The sequence below is a fragment of the Ailuropoda melanoleuca genome, chromosome 4 (genome assembly GCF_002007445.2).
Source record: "Ailuropoda melanoleuca isolate Jingjing chromosome 4, ASM200744v2, whole genome shotgun sequence".
NCBI lineage: Eukaryota > Metazoa > Chordata > Mammalia > Carnivora > Ursidae > Ailuropoda > Ailuropoda melanoleuca.
The window spans coordinates 106,000,074-106,017,710 of NC_048221.1; the positions used below are offsets into that span (position 1 = coordinate 106,000,074).

General features: G+C 40.2%; 1 protein-coding gene across 2 annotated transcripts in view; it reads left to right on the forward strand.

The window, feature by feature from the left end:
* The window catches only part of KDM3A (lysine demethylase 3A), a 56,127-nt gene extending 43,220 nt beyond the window's left edge, over positions 1-12,907 (forward strand). The window contains exons 20-27 of one of the 2 annotated variants that reach the window (XR_002143326.2): positions 1,742-1,829; positions 2,773-2,903; positions 6,868-6,987; positions 7,068-7,207; positions 8,461-8,637; positions 8,721-8,855; positions 9,831-10,044; positions 10,341-12,907. Coding sequence is in view for 1 of the 2 variants with exons in the window: in XM_002922335.4 (XP_002922381.1) it covers positions 1,742-1,829; positions 2,773-2,903; positions 6,868-6,987; positions 7,068-7,207; positions 8,461-8,637; positions 8,721-8,855; positions 9,831-9,911 (872 nt within the window). In the remaining variant the exon portion in view is untranslated. Of the gene's footprint in view, positions 1-1,741; positions 1,830-2,772; positions 2,904-6,867; positions 6,988-7,067; positions 7,208-8,460; positions 8,638-8,720; positions 8,856-9,830 lie in introns of both variants that reach the window. The other variant, XM_002922335.4, reaches the window with a different exon arrangement.
* The last annotated feature ends 4,730 nt before the right edge of the window (positions 12,908-17,637 follow it).

Here is a 17,637-nt window from a genome sequence, read left to right on the forward strand (position 1 = left end):
CTGGAGGGTTTGGCCGGTTCATTCTTCAGACTCTCAGTAATTCAGGTTTACTCATTTATCACTCTCATTTTTTTAAGACACACCTTTTAATCTATCGCTTCCTTATTCCCTTTTACCCACATTTACAGATTATAGCTCATACTTTCAACAAACTTTATAACGAAGTTATAGCTGACTTTTTAATACAAGGCATGATGGGGTTTTCCACCAGTAGGTGCTGAGATGGAGTTTCAGACAGAAGATGTGTACTTAGGAGTCAGCCTCTGTGAAACAAAGGAGGAGAAATCAGGACTGAGCAGGAAAAGGAGTCAGCTGCAGTGCAGACTCGAAAGAGCCTTGGCCAGTCCTGCAGGGAGTTCTGAAACAAGTATTGCCCCTTTTTGTCTCAGATTGGGCTGAAGTTGGAAATGTCAGGGCCTTTGTCCCCCTGCCTCCCTCAGTCTCTAGATATTGGTACCCCTGGGAAAGGACCTGAGCTGGCAAGGCAGTGCTGTGCAGCCGAGGCAGACACTGAACACTGTGTCTGGGCAACAGGCCTTTTGAAGCTTTCCAGTCAGGCCTGAGTTCAAATCCTGTCTCTGATATGTCCTTGTTGTGTATAGGAGCTTGGTAACTTAATTTTCCTGGGACTCAAACTTCGTGCCGGCGGATGGTGCGCACAGTTCCGAGTCAACTATAGCTTGCCCATCCTGTGCCGATGATTCTGTTGCACGCCCCCCAGCACACCACCCACACTGACATCCTGCTGGTATTCTGAACATACACTGTACCCTGTATTTTTCTGTTTTCTCCTGGGGTGTGCACTTACTTAAACTAGGTTATGGGACAGTACTTGGTTGACTACAAAACATTATACAGATGTTAGTCATCAGGAATACAAGGTCTGAAATCAAACCTGGGTTCCGGTCCCAGTTCTGCCACTTACTAGCTTGATGACCTTGGGTATGCCTGTCAGTTTCCTCATCCCCAAATGGGAATATTAAATGGGGCCTAATCTCATTGGGATATTGGATTTAGTTGTAAGGATTAAGTGGTTTAAGACACTTGGCTGAGACTGGAACACGGCAAGAAATGAAATAATAGTTGTCATTGCTGTTGATCATAATTATCAACATCTTTTTCATATTAGAGCTCCTTGGTTCTTGGCTCCTTGCCATTTCCTCCAGTGGGTAATAGTGCTGACTAAACTGTGTGGTGCTGTTGGCTCTAGTTGTCCCTAGACAGAACATCAGGTAGTTTCAGTCTCTTTGAGCAAAACAAGTCATTTTTTATTTCATGGTAGCCTTAGAAAACCTGGTGTACTAAAGATCTGTGGCCTCTTACTGTGAAAGTGCATTGCTGTTCATTAGTTATGGCGCTGCTCACTTCTTCCAGAACACTGTACAGAAGAAAGATACTGGATCTGAGACAGCTGTCAAAACACCCAACTATGTGTAATGGGCAAAAGGGAGTGGCTGAAATCTCAAAGAATGAGCAGCAGTGTAATAAGCATCTAGAAAAAGATGAGTTGGTAATTTTTATTTTGCTACCCCCATGCTGCCTCCTAGGTACAAATGGGGCAGTTGGCAGGAGGGGAATAGTAAAGAAAGTAATATTTGTGTATTAAATGTATCAGGTTATGAAGATTTTGAAGAGAAAAATTTTATTTGCATTGTTAAGCATAAAATGCTAATTCGCCATTTATTTTGGTCTGTTTCTGAGTTTCGAATGTAACAATTCTATAATTCTGGTTACCTTTCAGACCGCTTGAAAAATGAAAAAGAACCAATGGTGTTGAAGCTTAAGGACTGGCCACCAGGAGAGGATTTTAGAGATATGATGCCTTCCAGGTATGATTATTGGCAAGGAGGATTCTGTCCTTGACTTGGTAGGATAAATTCTTCTTCAGGTAGTGAGAAGAGAGTTTTCTTTTTTTTTTTTCTTTTTAAAAGAATTTATTTATTTGACAGAGAGAGAGACAGCCAGAGAGAGAGAGGGAACACAAGCAGGGGGAGTGGGAGAGGAAGAAGCAGGCTCCCAGCGGAGGAGCCTGATGTGGGGCTCGATCCCGGAACTCTGGGATCATGCCCTGAGCCAAAGGCAGATGCTTAACAACTGAGCCACCCAGGCGCCCCCCAAGAGAAGAGAGTTTTCAAAAGGGAAAGATGAAATATAGAATAGTTTTGCTGGTGCTGATGTTTTATTTCTAGACTATAGTCTTTGGAGATGTGTGTTTTAAATGAGATTAAGAAGTTACGGACTTTGAGATTTGGCTGACTAACGGAAGCTTCACACATTTCCACTGTAGTGCTCTGCCAGAGAAGAGGCCAGATGAGGTGTGCAGCCTCTGGCTTGGAAGCAGTATTGGGATTGGACCTATCAGGGTTCAGTATAATGATACTGCATTAGACAGCAAGACAGCTGAATTGGTAGATCCATTTTCCTGATTTGAGCTTGAACCTTGGAAAGGATCCTTAGAACTGATGAACAGTATATTCCTGAGTGTCACTTCTTATCAGGAAGTTATTGCTCAGATATTTTGTCTGAAATATTCCAGATCATTTTGATAAAGATACATGGTGTGCAAGAGGAAGAAAGAAGAAAGAAAGAAGATATCTGTTCATAACTACTATAATTTCTACTCTTAAATATTGTTCAAGGAAAGCTTTCTCCATCTTTACGAGCACAGATATTTTTATTCCTTTTGGTAAGAAGGAACAAAACAGATCACAACAATGATGGATTAGAATTTAGGCAAGCTTATTTTGCCAATGCTTGGTTCTCTTGTCCTAGGTTTGATGATCTGATGGCCAATATTCCACTGCCTGAGTACACAAGGAGAGATGGCAAACTAAACTTGGCCTCCAGGCTGCCAAACTATTTTGTGAGGCCAGATCTCGGTCCCAAGATGTATAATGCTTATGGTAAGGAAGAAATGGCTAACTTGAAAGAATTATAATGGAAATAGAGCATGTCAAAATGTTTGGAAAATTGCTTTTAGGGGAGGTAGCGATGGAAGACGTCTGTAGTCCTAGCACTTCACAAAGCAGTGGGCTTCATTTTTGCATCTCTCATTTCTTTTCATGTGTAGGTGTATTTCCTTTTCATAGCTGCAATTGTAGGGTGTAATTTTTTATTTTTCTCTTTTCTATGTCTCATGTTCTGTTGTAAAATCTTTGTGTTGCTTATTAGTTTTTAGTGTGATAATTTTTTTTTTTAAAGATTTTATTTATTTATTTGACAGAAATAGAGACAGCCAGCAAGAGAGGGAACACAAGCAANTGTCTCATGTTCTGTTGTAAAATCTTTGTGTTGCTTATTAGTTTTTAGTGTGATAATTTTTTTTTTTAAAGATTTTATTTATTTATTTGACAGAAATAGAGACAGCCAGCAAGAGAGGGAACACAAGCAGGGGGAGTGGGAGAGGAAGAAGCAGGCTCACAGCGGAGGAGCCTGATGTGGGGCTCGATCCCGTAACACCGGGATCACGCCCTGAGCCGAAGGCAGACGCCCAACCGCTGTGCCACCCAAGCGCCCCTAGTGTGATAATTTTTGATGGTTGTATGGTACATAATCAAATTAATCTAATTTTATTATTAGAAATCTAATTCTAATCCTAATTTTGTTACTCATAAAGTCAGTCTGCTAGCATTCCAGCTGTTTAAACATCTTGCCACACTTTTTAAATGCCCCTGTGTTGGGGGTAGTAGTTTGTTACTTAAGTTAGCATTGGAAGCACCCTTTGAACTGGATTTTCATTGTTTAGACATGACTCAGTAAACGATCCAACACGGAGAATTGCACAGGATAGAGATTGATTGCCTTGGTTGCCAGAGTCGTCTTTCATCATTGTTGCTGTGACCTTGACTAGTTTTCTGTTGAGTCTTTAGTTAGATCTTGATTATAGTTGGCTATTTTGAAGGAATTGTTTACTGGTCGGTTGTTGAATGAAGTTTCTATTGTTTGGATAATTTATTGACTTTGGTTTAGTCTTTTATACTGTTTGGACCCCATTTTTCCAGTCCTTCTAGAAATTCTTTGATTTTATTCCGTCCTCCCATAATTACTCCAAAGTCCAGTCTCTCAGACCTGAGGGTGGCAACCCTCCTGAAGAAAGGACAGAGTCCTTTGACATCTTTGCCGTGTTTTCCAGAAACTGTTGGGGGATGAGAAGAGCGAGGGCTTGGATCTCAGCCCCACAGTTCTTCTGTTATGGTGGAGTCAGTCCAGGGATCCACCTGGAATGGGATCAGGGAACATATCAAGAAGGGAGTTTATATTGGGAAGCTCCCATGGCCTAGATTCCTGAGAGCATTCTGCCAGGGTAGGGTGAGAAATGGTCTGTGGGAGAGAGGACACAGCAGGTGAAGCCCCCCGGCCTATTCCTTTTCCTTTTCAGGTCTCAGTTTAGAGAGCCCTGCATACGCCATGGGGCTGTAACATGTTCCCCAGCTGAGTTTCCAGTTGGCTGGGGTCTCAGGGTGTAGTCTGCTCCCAGCCGAGATTTACAATGAATTTACGTGACAAAGTATTTTTCCACTAAAGTAAATGTTACAGTGTTGCATAGTGATTACCCATGCTTTGTAGGCCTCCTGAAGCTTTATGGGGTAGAAGTGGTTGGTTACCTGAGAAGTTTCAGAATAAATTGTCTGCTTGGTTTAAAGAGCTTGGCAGCATAGACACCAACAGATAGATGGCAGTGTTACTCTGTACAAGCTTTACCTCGGACAGAATTGTTCCCATCCAGAGTCAGCAGGTAGGGATTGAAAAGAATGAAAATGTGTTCATTTGCAAACACCTTACACCTTATCATAAACAGTAAAGCACAATCATTTTCAAAGTTTGGATGATTGATTGAGCTGGGACTCCTCAGTCAGAGTAGGGTGAAAGGCTCTTTGGAGAGAGAGAACATCTTTTTTTTTTTTTTTTTTAAGATTTTATTTATTTATTTGACAGAGAGAGAGACAGCCAGTGAGAGAACACAAGCAGGGGGAGTGGGAGAGGAAGAAGCAGGCTCCCAGCAGAGGAGCCTGATGTGGGACTCGATCCCAGGACCCCGGGATCACGCCCTGGGCCAAAGGCAGACGCTGAACCGCTGTGCCACCCAGGTGCCCCGAGAGAACATCTTTCTATTCCCCAGTACCACCACCAGTGTTACCCATGGCGGCCAGGACTTCAGGACAGTGGCAGGGATGGTGACCTGCTCAGGACATACAAGGGGCAGTCAGTAGCAGGTCTGGGACTAGGACATTGGGTCTTCTGATTTCCAGGCTAGTTCTGCTCCCCCCACCTCCCCAGCCCCAGTGCTGTCACCCAGCAGCCCCCCTTGTGTCAGCTTGTGCTCTTCATAACCATCCACGGTGTTATGTTCCAGGATTTTCTGTATTCTGGGAATCCTTTCCCAGGGACCTTCATGTTTTTATAATCTTGGTTCCATTGGGGTCCAGGCTCTCTCCGTTCTGAGACTCCTTTATCAGCGTGCAGTTGCCCGTGGCTGCCTGTGGATGAGCATTGGGCAGGTAGTTCGTAGGTGTCATTTCCTTCCTCATTTGGCACAACTCTTTTTCTGCATTTGGCACTGGCCAAATTTTTCATTACAGAAAAATTTTCCAAATGCCCTCGGAACTTGAGTCTAACACAGTGACTCCCCATATACTTGCTCCCCAGTTACAGCAGCTATCAATTTTTTGCCATGAATGTTTCATTGTTTCCTCCTGTTCTATTTTTCCTTTACCATTTTGAAGCAAATCTCCTGTGATACATCTTTAAAGCATATCCTTTGATTTTTGCCTAAATACTTAATGTTCAGTCCTCTCCTAGGGCTGATATTTCAGCTAAATGGAAAGAAAGGAAATCACTGTAGTACAGGGCTCTTAGGACTACCGTGCCAGTTGAAGTTATGGGGTGCCTTCGCCTCTGTCGAGCTGCTCCTGAAACTGCAAGGCTCTGGCAAGCTGGAGGGAAGTGCCTTGGCCTCCTCCACACAAAACAGAGCTGTTTCAGGAGCTGGTGGGTTAGCAGACAGCCTCTGCTTGTCCCCTACGAGACATGCTTCTCTCTGCTGCCCATTCAAGGGTCTTCATGTCAGGGCGGGCCGTCCACAGTGACCACAGGGCTCTGTGAGCCTCAGGATGACTACCGGGCAAGGCGAGTCTTTTCCTGGTGTTAAGAAATGAAAGTTTCAGACTGTGAGCACCAACCAGGACTTCAAGCTGTGGCTCACTATCCCCCTCCCCACTTTTTTTTTTTTTTTTTAAACTGTTGAAGGAACCAAGAAACGTGTTGGGCAGTGTTCTCTCTCATTCTGAGTGTATAGCCATTTGAGGTCCCAGGTTTATGTGTATGTGAGGGGGCTTTCTGTTAGACTCCCCATCTTGAGTGGGGCCTAGGCCTTATGTTTTGCCCCAGAGTACTCTAGGCTGCGACAACCAAAGCTTGAGAACTGGTTGAGCACATGTCCTTTTGGCACATTTCAGCTTTAGAGCCACTTTCCCATTCCTGAGTCCTGCTTTCTAGTTTTTTGGCTTATGAGTATTTCTTCTTCTCTCGCCAACACATTAATTCATTCGAAATTTTTTTTTCAATAATTTCATCCAGGATTTTTAGTTGTTCTTCACAGGTGGTCTATCAAGGACCTGCTTTGCTGTCATCAGAAACAAGTCCTAGTGTTAGGACTTAGTTTTTTATTTTTATAATTAAATATTTGATGAGATTATTTTCTTTCAAAGTTGAAAGGTTAACTTAATATTAAATAGTGTTTTCTTACTTTTATATGATTTTAAATAAGAGGAAGCTTTTAAATTTTGTGATCAGGTATCTCCCAGGGAGTGAGAGAGACAGTGGCAGCCTTCACCATTTCTGTAAATTTAAGGTGTTTTCTGTTGGCAGGATTAATTACTCCGGAAGACAGGAAATACGGGACAACAAATCTTCACTTAGATGTATCTGATGCAGCTAATGTCATGGTGTATGTGGGAATTCCCAAAGGACAGTGTGACCAAGAAGAAGGTAGGGTGCTCAGCACAAAAGTGAGGATTACTCTCTGAGCTGGAGACTGTGGTCTGATATTTGCTTTTCTCTTGCTCCAGAAGTCCTTAAAACCATCCAAGATGGAGATTCTGATGAACTCACAATAAAGCGATTTATTGAAGGAAAAGAGAAGCCAGGAGCCCTCTGGCACATATATGCTGCAAAGGACACGGAGAAAATACGAGAATTCCTTAAAAAGGTGTGCTTTCTATCCTGTGGCTTGTGGAGAGAGGCATGGAGAATAGCACTATTAGAAATTACTCCACGTTGAGAACTGACTGGCTACCGGGCAGTAATCATAACCTCAAAAGTTTAATCTCTGCGTGTCCGATTGACTAGGCTGAAGCCCATTGCTGAGGAACAGAGATTTCTAAATGATCAGGCTCACGCCTCTGAAAAGAGGAGGCCTTGTCTTACGTCTGTGTTTTACATTATAGTGCGTTTGGAGATTTTTGTGTTCTCCCTTCAGGTTCATTCCTCTGATCGTTTGCATTTATTTGTTTTTATTGCCTTGAAAATCTAAGTCCTGCAGAAGCTCATGTGTAATTCCTTGGCCCTTGATACCTGTGTTCTGAGTGAGTTACTTAGGTCCATGTGGGTTTTGTCCACCCTCATTTGGTAGTAGGTCAGGAAAGCCTCAGGCTTTACTTGTGGCCATTAGCTTGCAAGGGGCCATTGGAAAGGGGTACAGGGGCTTTTTAAGATTCCAGGTTTCTAGTAGTTGTCAAGTTGTTCAGCAAGGGCTGTGTGTGGAAGTTCTAGGCAACTGGAAAGAGGGGTGTGTTTGGTTTTTATCAGCCACGTATCTGTGGCTGGTACTCTTCAATTGTTCATGAGGGTTGGAATGTGAACACGAACACCCCTAGCCTTGATCTACCAAGTAGATCCTTAACCAGCATTGGTTTGAATCAAGCTGTTTCTGACTTAGGATCATTTGACTCTTCCAAAACCTGCTGGGTACCATATTGTTCCTTTGATAGTGTCTCCCTGAGTCTGAGAGTCTGTGCTGCCAAATATTGAGTCTAGAATAAACAGATTTGATCTGTAGCTGTCTTCGGGACTCCTTTGTAACTCAGATTGTTAAATGAATATAGATTTTTAATAACTGCAGTACAGCAAGTCTATACCTAAGGAACTCGAGCCAACTTATGTTCGAAAGTCTAGACCAAAATGTTGTCCAAACCTAGTATTTAGAAGAATACGCAGACTGCCAGTCAGAGATTATTGGAAATGACAGAGGGAAAACCACATTTTCTTTCAGTCTTCTCGTGGTTCTTTCAGTTAATGTCTTTTGAGTATTACTTGTCTCTTTCTGCCAATGGGGTACCTGTTAAGAAAGGCCTGACATCTGACTGCCCACACTATTCAGGGGCCGGGGGTGGGTGGTGGGGGAATGCCCTCATTGTGCCTCAGTGTGTTGCTCAGTTTCATCATCTTTCAAATGTGTTCCAGGTCTCAGAAGAGCAGGGTCAAGAAAACCCAGCAGACCATGATCCCATTCATGATCAGAGCTGGTATTTAGACCGATCACTAAGAAAGCGTCTTCATCAAGAGTATGGCGTTCAAGGCTGGGCTATTGTACAGTTTCTTGGGGATGTGGTATTTATCCCAGCAGGAGCTCCACATCAGGCAAGAAACATTACTTTATTCTTTATTCTCTTTACACTAAGAACTTTTGCATATGTGCTACTGATGTAACTTGTGTTTTCCAGGTTCATAACTTATATAGCTGTATTAAAGTGGCTGAAGATTTTGTTTCTCCAGAGCATGTTAAACACTGTTTCTGGCTTACTCAGGAATTCCGTTATTTGTCACAGACTCATACCAATCATGAAGATAAATTACAGGTAAAAATAGCACTGATTCTTGGCATTCTCTGTCTCTGGCTTCATGGCCCATTACTGAACTAAATAGAGTCAGTGAGTGTGGCCATGTCACACTTGGTACAGTGAGTTGATGAACTGGCTTCATGTGTAGTTTCACTGTCTGCTTAAGCCAAGGAGGAATGAACATGGAGGAAGTCTCACCTTGGTTTGTTACTGTTTAGACTCTAAAGGACTATGACCCAAGAGAAAGACTTTAATATTCAAAATGAATAGATCTTTGAGGGGTCTGGGTGGTGCAGTTGGTTGAGTGTCCAACTCTTGGTTTCAATTCAGGTCGTGATCTCAGGGTCATGAGATTGAGTCCCACGTTGGGCTCCACACTGAGCGCAGAGTCTGCTGTGGGATTCTCTCTCTCCTTCTCCAGCTTGTGCTTGAGTGCCTGTGTGCTCTCTTTCTCTCTCTCTCCCTCAAATAAATAAATAAATCTTAAATAAATAAATAAATAAATAGATAGATCTGACTTCTGATCCTGACTCAACTGCCAGACATTGGTCTTGAACAAAGACATTAAGTGCTGTGTTGTTCTCATCCTTGAATAGAGCAGAACAGAATCTCTGGGACCCAGAGAGGATCTCAGAGAGTGGGTTTAAAGATGCTTTCAGTAGTGAATTAAGTAACACAGTTTCATATTTGGAAAACTAGGGGAACATAAAAGTTGTGGAAAATTGTGCTTGGGGCTTACCTCTCCCTATGACTCACCAGGCTCAGGGTCATGGGACATCAACATCTACGGAAGGGGGGAAAGGAGGCATGAGTTTCAAATGTGTATGAAATACTGGCCTAAAGGAGTCTAGGGGCCTTTTAAGTAATGACATTTTGAATACCAAATTTTAACTTTAGAGAGAATGGTAGTAAAGTTGGCAGGGGAAATGTTTAGTCTTAGTGACAGATTTTAGATTTAGTGGCAAACTGACCATAATTCTCTCATTCTTTTAGGTGAAGAATGTTATCTACCATGCAGTGAAAGATGCAGTTGCTATGCTGAAAGCCAGTGAGTCCAGTTTTGGCAAACCCTAGGGGTCCCGGAGACGCCTTAACCCCTATACATTGGAAGCGAATTACTGGCAGCTGTTGAAACTCTTCAGGCAGGATTCCTGTGGACTCTGAGATTCATGTTACCTCATCTTCTTTTTTAAACTGTACCCAACTGGTAAGGGTACTCTGTCTAATGTATATTTCTAGTGTTTACACACACTAAATGTGTATATGTAGGAACTATTTACAGAACATGCATCCTTAAACTGTGACTCTTCACCTAGTGCAGAACTTCTACCATGCTGTAAAAACAGAACCTCGTATCAGCTCTGGAACAATACCTGCAGTTATTCCCCCACTGCCGGGTGGGACAGCTTAGTCAGAGTGGGTTTGTAACTAGTAGGAATCACTGCACAGTTTATTTGGTTGTATTTTGTTTTGTGTCTGAGTACCTTCTCCCTCACCCCGTAGGGTTCAGATGAGCGACGGAGGAAGTGACAGCTAACGATGCAGGTCCTGCTGTGTTGCATTAGGACTGGCGTTATATAGCAGAAATCAACTACTGTACAATTCTTGGGTTTAACCATCTTTATTTAGTTCAATGGAGTTTTAATTTAAATGAAGCTTTGCTAATTTTAAGTGTTAAGCATTTTGCATTAAAATATTCATATAATATTTTGACTCCACTCATTGGCACTGTTATCCTCTGGTTGTAGGTTCAGCACACTGTTCTCAGATGTTACAAGTGTAAGAGTTTTGCTCCAGGAGCTTGTCTTCAAAGCAAAGAAATTAGATGCTTTAGTGATTTGTGGTTATTATAATGCTAATAACATGGAAATAAGTTTCTTCCCAGCCAACTGGAAACCTTGTCACACTTCTGCAAAGAAACACCACCAATTAGCTAAATTCGGAGTGGAAGTTAACAAAAAAAATCCAAATAGTGACTGGCTAAATGGATCTGGAAAGGTATTTCAGAGATGGAAATACATTGTCTTTCTTCTGGCCTTTCATAAAGTAAGAATTTATAAAGGAAAAGGAAGTTATTAGAAGTTTTTGAACAGTAGTATCTGAAATAGTCCTTTCCGATGGAAGAAATTCATCAAGAAGCCACCTTTCTATATCTCCCTGATTCTCTTAGACAGCTATAGTTATACTAAATACAAGGAATGAAATTGAAATCAAGCAGTAGAGACAAGGCCTAGAGCCTGGGTTTTCTCTTATGTGCTCAGAGTAGGAGGTTGAAGATCCCTGCCTAATGCCAGCCCTCTGTTCAAGCCAAAACCTGTAATGGATGAACTTTGAAAAACATAAATTTCCTGGAAAAAATAAGTAAAAGTATCTGCCCATATCAGTGGGAAACCTCTTCCCTGGGAATTTATCAGAAGCTCCTTGATACAGGTTTGGCTCTCGAGTTGGCATTGCTACTTAGAATATCTCCCTCAGCTGAAAAGGAAAACTTGGATCCTCTGTAGAGGAAACCAGCTTCAAGCCAGGCCTCAAGGGAGTGACAGTTCCAAGACTGTTATTCACAATCAAATACATTGTAACAACAGATATGAAAACTGAAAACCACCATGAACAAGAGTCAGCAAGAACTTCAGATGCCACATTAAACCTCTGCCAAACCTGCAGAGGTTTACAGACTGAAATGAACCAGTATTATTTTATATTCTGAAATGTTTACTCTGTTAAATGAGAGTAGTATAGGAATATGATGGAAGAATGGGATTTCCAGAAATGACCAGATTTGGAAAGAAGCTAAATAGAATTTATAGAAATGAAATATGTTTAAAATTAGAAACTTAGCAGATGAGTTAAACAACAAAAAAAGTTTCTTTTATGAACTGGGAGATTGGTAAAAATACAGAATACAGCATCGAACAACTGGATTCTATAAAGAGGTGTTAACTGATAAGCTGGACACTAAAAAATACAGATTTGGTAACCCGGGACTAACAGCTGAGAGGACGGAGGGAGAGGGATGCTGTTCAGAGACAGTTTCCCAGTGCTCATGAAGTCAAGAGATTGGAGAGGCCCACCTGAATCAAGCAAGGTAAACAAAAAATCCACATATAATAATAAAAGAACACTCAGGTAGGTTCTTAAAAGCAGCCAGAGTGGGGAACACCTGATCCTCAAGGAAGTGACAGACTGACAGGTGACTTCTCCATGGCAACAGAGGTCAGAAGAAAGTAAACGCTGTTCTCACTGTGCTGAAGACCAAAGCCTGAAACAGCAATGCAGACACAACCAATTTCCTTCCCTTTTCTTTATGGAAACTTTAAGAAAAAAAACCAGTTTGTTTTCAGGCCCTCACTGAAGGAACTTTAAGGATATCCTTAGGAAAGAAAACCCACAGCATGTAAGAAAAAAATGGAGGACAAGGGAAATTACCAACTCCTGGGTACATTTAAACAATAATAGCATTAGACAATATTTTTAGAAGTCAGGATAATTTTTCTTAAAAAGTTAAACAGAATTATGATCCAGCAACTCCACTCTTAGGTTTACTCAAAAGGATTGAAAGCAAGGATTCAGATGCCTGTACACATATGTCCATAGCAGCATTATTCACAAGAGCCAAAAGGTGGAAACAACCCAAGAGTCCATCATAGATGAAGGGATAAATGAGCTGTGGCATATACATACAATGGTGCATTTTTAGGTCTTAAAAACGAAGGAAATTCTGGCACATGCTACAACATGGATGAATAAGCCAGACCCAAAAGGAAAAGTACATGATTCCACTTAGAGAGAATGATATTCTTAGAATAGTCAAATTTCATAGAGACGAAGTAGAACGGTGTTGCCAGGGCTGGGAGGAAGGGGTAATGGATACAGAGTGTCTGTATCGGGCTGGGATGATGAAGTTCTGGAGATGGATGGTGGTGATGGTTGTGCAACATTGTAAATGTACTTACTACCACTGAATTGTACACTTAAAAATGGTTAAAATGCTCAATTTTTTATTATGTATATTTTACCAAAATAAAAACTCCCAAGTAGGGAAGGAAAGCCTTTGGAGTTGAATGAGAAAATGACATTCTTGTTTTTTAAAAACTGATTAGAAAGGCACTAAAGAAGAAGTGGGACTTTTCTGAATACTCCAAATGCAAGATAAAGATGATCTGACTGTAATAAAAGACTGTATGCTGCTTATGAAAGATACAGTTGACTGTAGGTTAAAAGTATAGAGGAAATTATACCATGTAAATGCTAGTCATATGAAAGTAAGTATGGCTGTATTGATACCAATTTTAAGATTTTAAGATGAAGAGTATTACCAGAGAGAAGGTGTTTTTTGTTTGGTTTTTAGAAAAAAAAATTTTAAGAAATTTTTTGTATTTGCTTATAGCTGACACAGTGTTACATCAGTTTCAGGTGTACAGCATGATGATTGGACAACTGTATACATTGTGTATATGCTCACCACAAGTGTAGCTACCATCTGTCACCAGACAGTGCCATTACGGTATCATTGACTACATTCTCTATGGTTACCTTTTATTCCTGTGACTTAATCATTCCACAGCTTGGAAGCCTGTATCTCCCCCCTGCCCTTCACCCATTTTGCCCATCCCCCACTTCCCTCTCCTCTCATGAGGATCATGAGTTTATTCTCTATTTATAGGTCTGGTTCTCCTTTTTGCTTTATACATTTGTTTTTTAGATGCCACATATGTTTGAAGTCGTAAGGTGTTTGTCTTGAGAGAAAAAGTTTTAGTCATAGAAGGGTCAACTCAGTGGGAAGATACAATAATCCTCTTGGGTACACATCTAATAGCAGAGCTTCAAAATAAAATGAAGCGAAATTTGACAAAGGGGCAGAGAAATTCACAATTATAGTTGATGATTCTGCCTCTTTCTGTAGTTGCTACAATGAGCAGATGTAAAACCAGTATAAGTACAAAATAACTGAACCTATCAACCAAATCAACATTAATTAGAACACTATTTCTTTCAAGTGCATGTTGGTTGTTCACCCAGGAAGACCATACACTGTAAGTACATTTCAGAGGATTATATACGAACTGAGGGCTTCAGAGGGGAGGGGGGTGGGGGAATGGGATAGGTTGGTGATGGGTAGTAAGGAGGGCACGTATTGCATGGTGCACTGGGTGTTACATGCAACTAATGAATCATCGAACTTTACATAAAAAAAAAATTAAAAATTAAAAAATTTCATGCCACAAAAAAAGATTATATAAATTGAAATTGTATAGATAGTATGTTCTTGATGTGATGATAGTGGAATTGAAAAATCAGTAAAAAGATAACTGCAAAATTCCCAAATGCTGAGAAAACAGGCAGCATACTTCTAAGTAACCCATTGATCAAAGAAGAAATCAGAATGGAAATTAAATATTTGGAACTGAATAATAAAGATACAACACATCAAAAATAGTGGGATTCAGTCATGACAGTGCTTAGAGAGGAATGTGTAGTTTTCAATGTATATATTAGAAGAAGGAGGCTTAAATTACACATAAGTAATATATTTTGGAGATTTTTGCATCTTTGTTAATGGGTATTGGTCTAAAATTTTGAAATGTCCTTGTAATGTCAGGTTATATCAAAGTTATGATAACCTAAAGCAAGTTGGGAAATGTTTTCATCCACTCTCTGAAAATAATACATACAGTTAGCCCTTGAACAACAGCAGCCTTTGAACTCCACATGCCACTATTTTTTCATTTGTTACCATAAAGTATACACAAATCTATTATGAAAAGTTAAAATTTAATAAAACTGAGGCACGTTAACACAGGCTGTACATGCTGCCATTCCCAGTCAGGAAAAGTAAACCTAAAGATGCAATATGAAATACCTGCATAAAATTAGTTGTATATATTGTACTATAATAATTTCATAACCGCCACCTCTTGCTTTAAGCTCACTTAAAACACGTGACACTAGTCATCTCTGCATGAGCAGTTCATGTCTTCAGTAACTTGCATATTGTATTACGAAGTGCTCTCTCGGAGGTGCCATGTATTTTTGTGTTTAGTGCAATGCCATAAACAGTAACACCAGGGACCCGTATGAAGTGCCACTAATGATGCTGGAGGTGCTCCCAAGAAGCAAACTCATGCCATTACAAGGATAAGTTGAATTGCTTGATATGTACTGTAGATGGAGATCTGCTGCCGCAGTTGCCCACCATCTCAAGATCAATCAAGCTCAGGGAGTGTTGTTAGGAAGAAGAGAAAGAAAGGAAAGGAAATTCATCTACACCAGCAGGTGCAAAATGTTTTGTGAAATACCTTTTTAGCTTATTGAAGGTAAGCATTCTATGTGGGTGCAGGATTGCTATAAGAAAGGCATACCTATAGACTAATACTATTTGACAACAACTTAAGGCAAAGGAAGGCAAAAGATTTAAAGCTGGAGACTATAATGCCAACAAAGGATGGTTTGATAGTTTTTGAAAGGTTTGCCTTTAAAAATGTCATAACAAAGCAGTTTCTCCTGACCGGGAGGCAGTAGAGGAGTTCCCATGAGCCATTAAAATCATTGAGGAGAAAGGATATCTGCCTGAGTGGGTTTTTAGTGTAGACCAACGGCACTATTCTGGGGGGAAAAAGTCACAAAGGACATTTATTAGGAAGAGAAGCAAGTACCGGGATTTAAGGCAGGAAGGGATAGACAGGCTAACTACTGTTATGTGCAAATGCGGTTGGATTTCTGATCAGGACTGCCCTTATCTTTAAAGTTCCTAACATCCAAGCTTTGAAGGGAAAAGATCTGTGTTTTCAAGTTCTTTTGATATTGGGCAATGCCCCTGGCCTCTCAGAACTCTATATAAAGTTTAACACAGAAGGCAATGAAGTGTCGACTTGCCCCCCCCCCCAACCACAACATCTCTAATTCAGCCTCTGGATCAGGGATATAAATCAGTATAAAGACATCTATGTCTCATTACACATGGCACTCTATGGAAAGGATTGTCAAGAGCACCCTCATTGAACATCATAAAGTCTGGAAGGATTACACCATTGAAGATAACCATCGTTTTTAACAGAAAAAGCTGTGAAAGCCATCAAGCCCAAAATAATAAATTCTCACTGGAGTAAACTGTTCAGATGTACATGACTTAATGGGATTTATGACAGCCAATCAAGGAAATTATGAAAGATGGTGAATATGGTGAACACGGTAGGGGTTGAAGGGCGTCAAGTTATGGGTGTTGGAGAAATTCAAGAGCTAATAGACTTTAGAGAAATTATTGACTTAATAGGAATTAATAGTGTCAGACATTGAGGAAAAAGATGCAGACAATGCGAGAAAACATTGACAGACAATTTCACAGAAGGGTTCCGATTATTCAAGACTAATTTTGACTTCTTTTATGACATGGACCCTTCGATGATACAGGCACTGGAACTAAAGCAAATGGGGGAAGGAATGATTGGTACCAAATAGAAACAGAAATGAAATAACAAATTAGACATTATGATGTATATTCACAAAGTTATTCTGAGTGTGCCTGCCTCTCCTGCCTCCCCTTCCACCTCTGCCACCTCTGCCACCCACGACAGCAAGAGCAACTCCTTGTTGTCCTCCTCAGACGACTCAAAGATGAGAATGAAGACATTTATGACGATCCACTTCACTTAGTCAATAGTAAGTAATCATGCCACACAGTTAATAAGCTTATCTGTTGTATATGAATGTGTCTGTATTTGAGAATATGACCACATGGCAAGAATGACATGAGGCGTTCTTTAGTCATCAAGTATGCATTGCATAGAATGTCATGTGTAAGGAAGTGGACAGCCTATCCTTATATAGGCATAAGGTGAGTGATATTTAACATAAAATTAATGTTAGGTTTTTTGGGTTTTTTTTACTGTTCTATAACTACATTACTGTATAGTATGCCTATAATTTGAGACACTATCAGCCCATCATCACAGGTAAGTGGTTTTAGTGTAACATTCCCAATACTATGAATATGATTGTAATACTGTATGTCATGAAAATTCTATAGTGATTCATTCATTAGTGCATAGGCTAGGGTGTTGTGAGCATTTCTATCAATTACACTAGGCTATCATAAAGCAATCCTATTGCTGCTTCATTATCAATGCATGAATTGTTATACTTGTAAATATATATGAATTTTTTCACATCTTTTCATTTTTTATATCTAAAGTTAGTAATTTGTCTAACATTCACAGTGTTTTGTATGATATAAAATAATACTGATGTAGGTACTGACAAATGATCCATCTTGTAAACAGATGACATAAATTTACAGTATCAATAAATACCGGACAGTACTGTGTGTTTTCTCTTAATGATTTTCTTGACCTTTTCTTTTCTCTGATTTTATTCTAAGAATATAGTATATAATACATATACATAATATGTATTAATCGACTATTTACATTATCATAAGGCTTCTATTCTGGCCAACAGTAAGCTACTAAGTTTTTGGAGAATCAAAAGTGTATGCAGATTTTTGACTGGGAGGTCAGCGCTTCTAATCTCTGTGTTGTACAAAGGTCAACTGTACTAGTAATATTTCTTTCTTGAATATTTAGTAGAAGCACTTCATTAGTGAAAATACAGGCTAGGAAGACTTTTAACTAAGGATTCAATTTAACAGATCTAAGACTATTCAGGTTTCATATTTTATACTTTTTATACTTTTAGTGTTTTCTCTTTATTTTAGCTATTGGCTTGTCATATATGGCTTTTATTGTGTTGAGGTACATTCTCCCTGTACGCAGTTGGTTGAGAGTTTTTATCCTAAATAGATGTT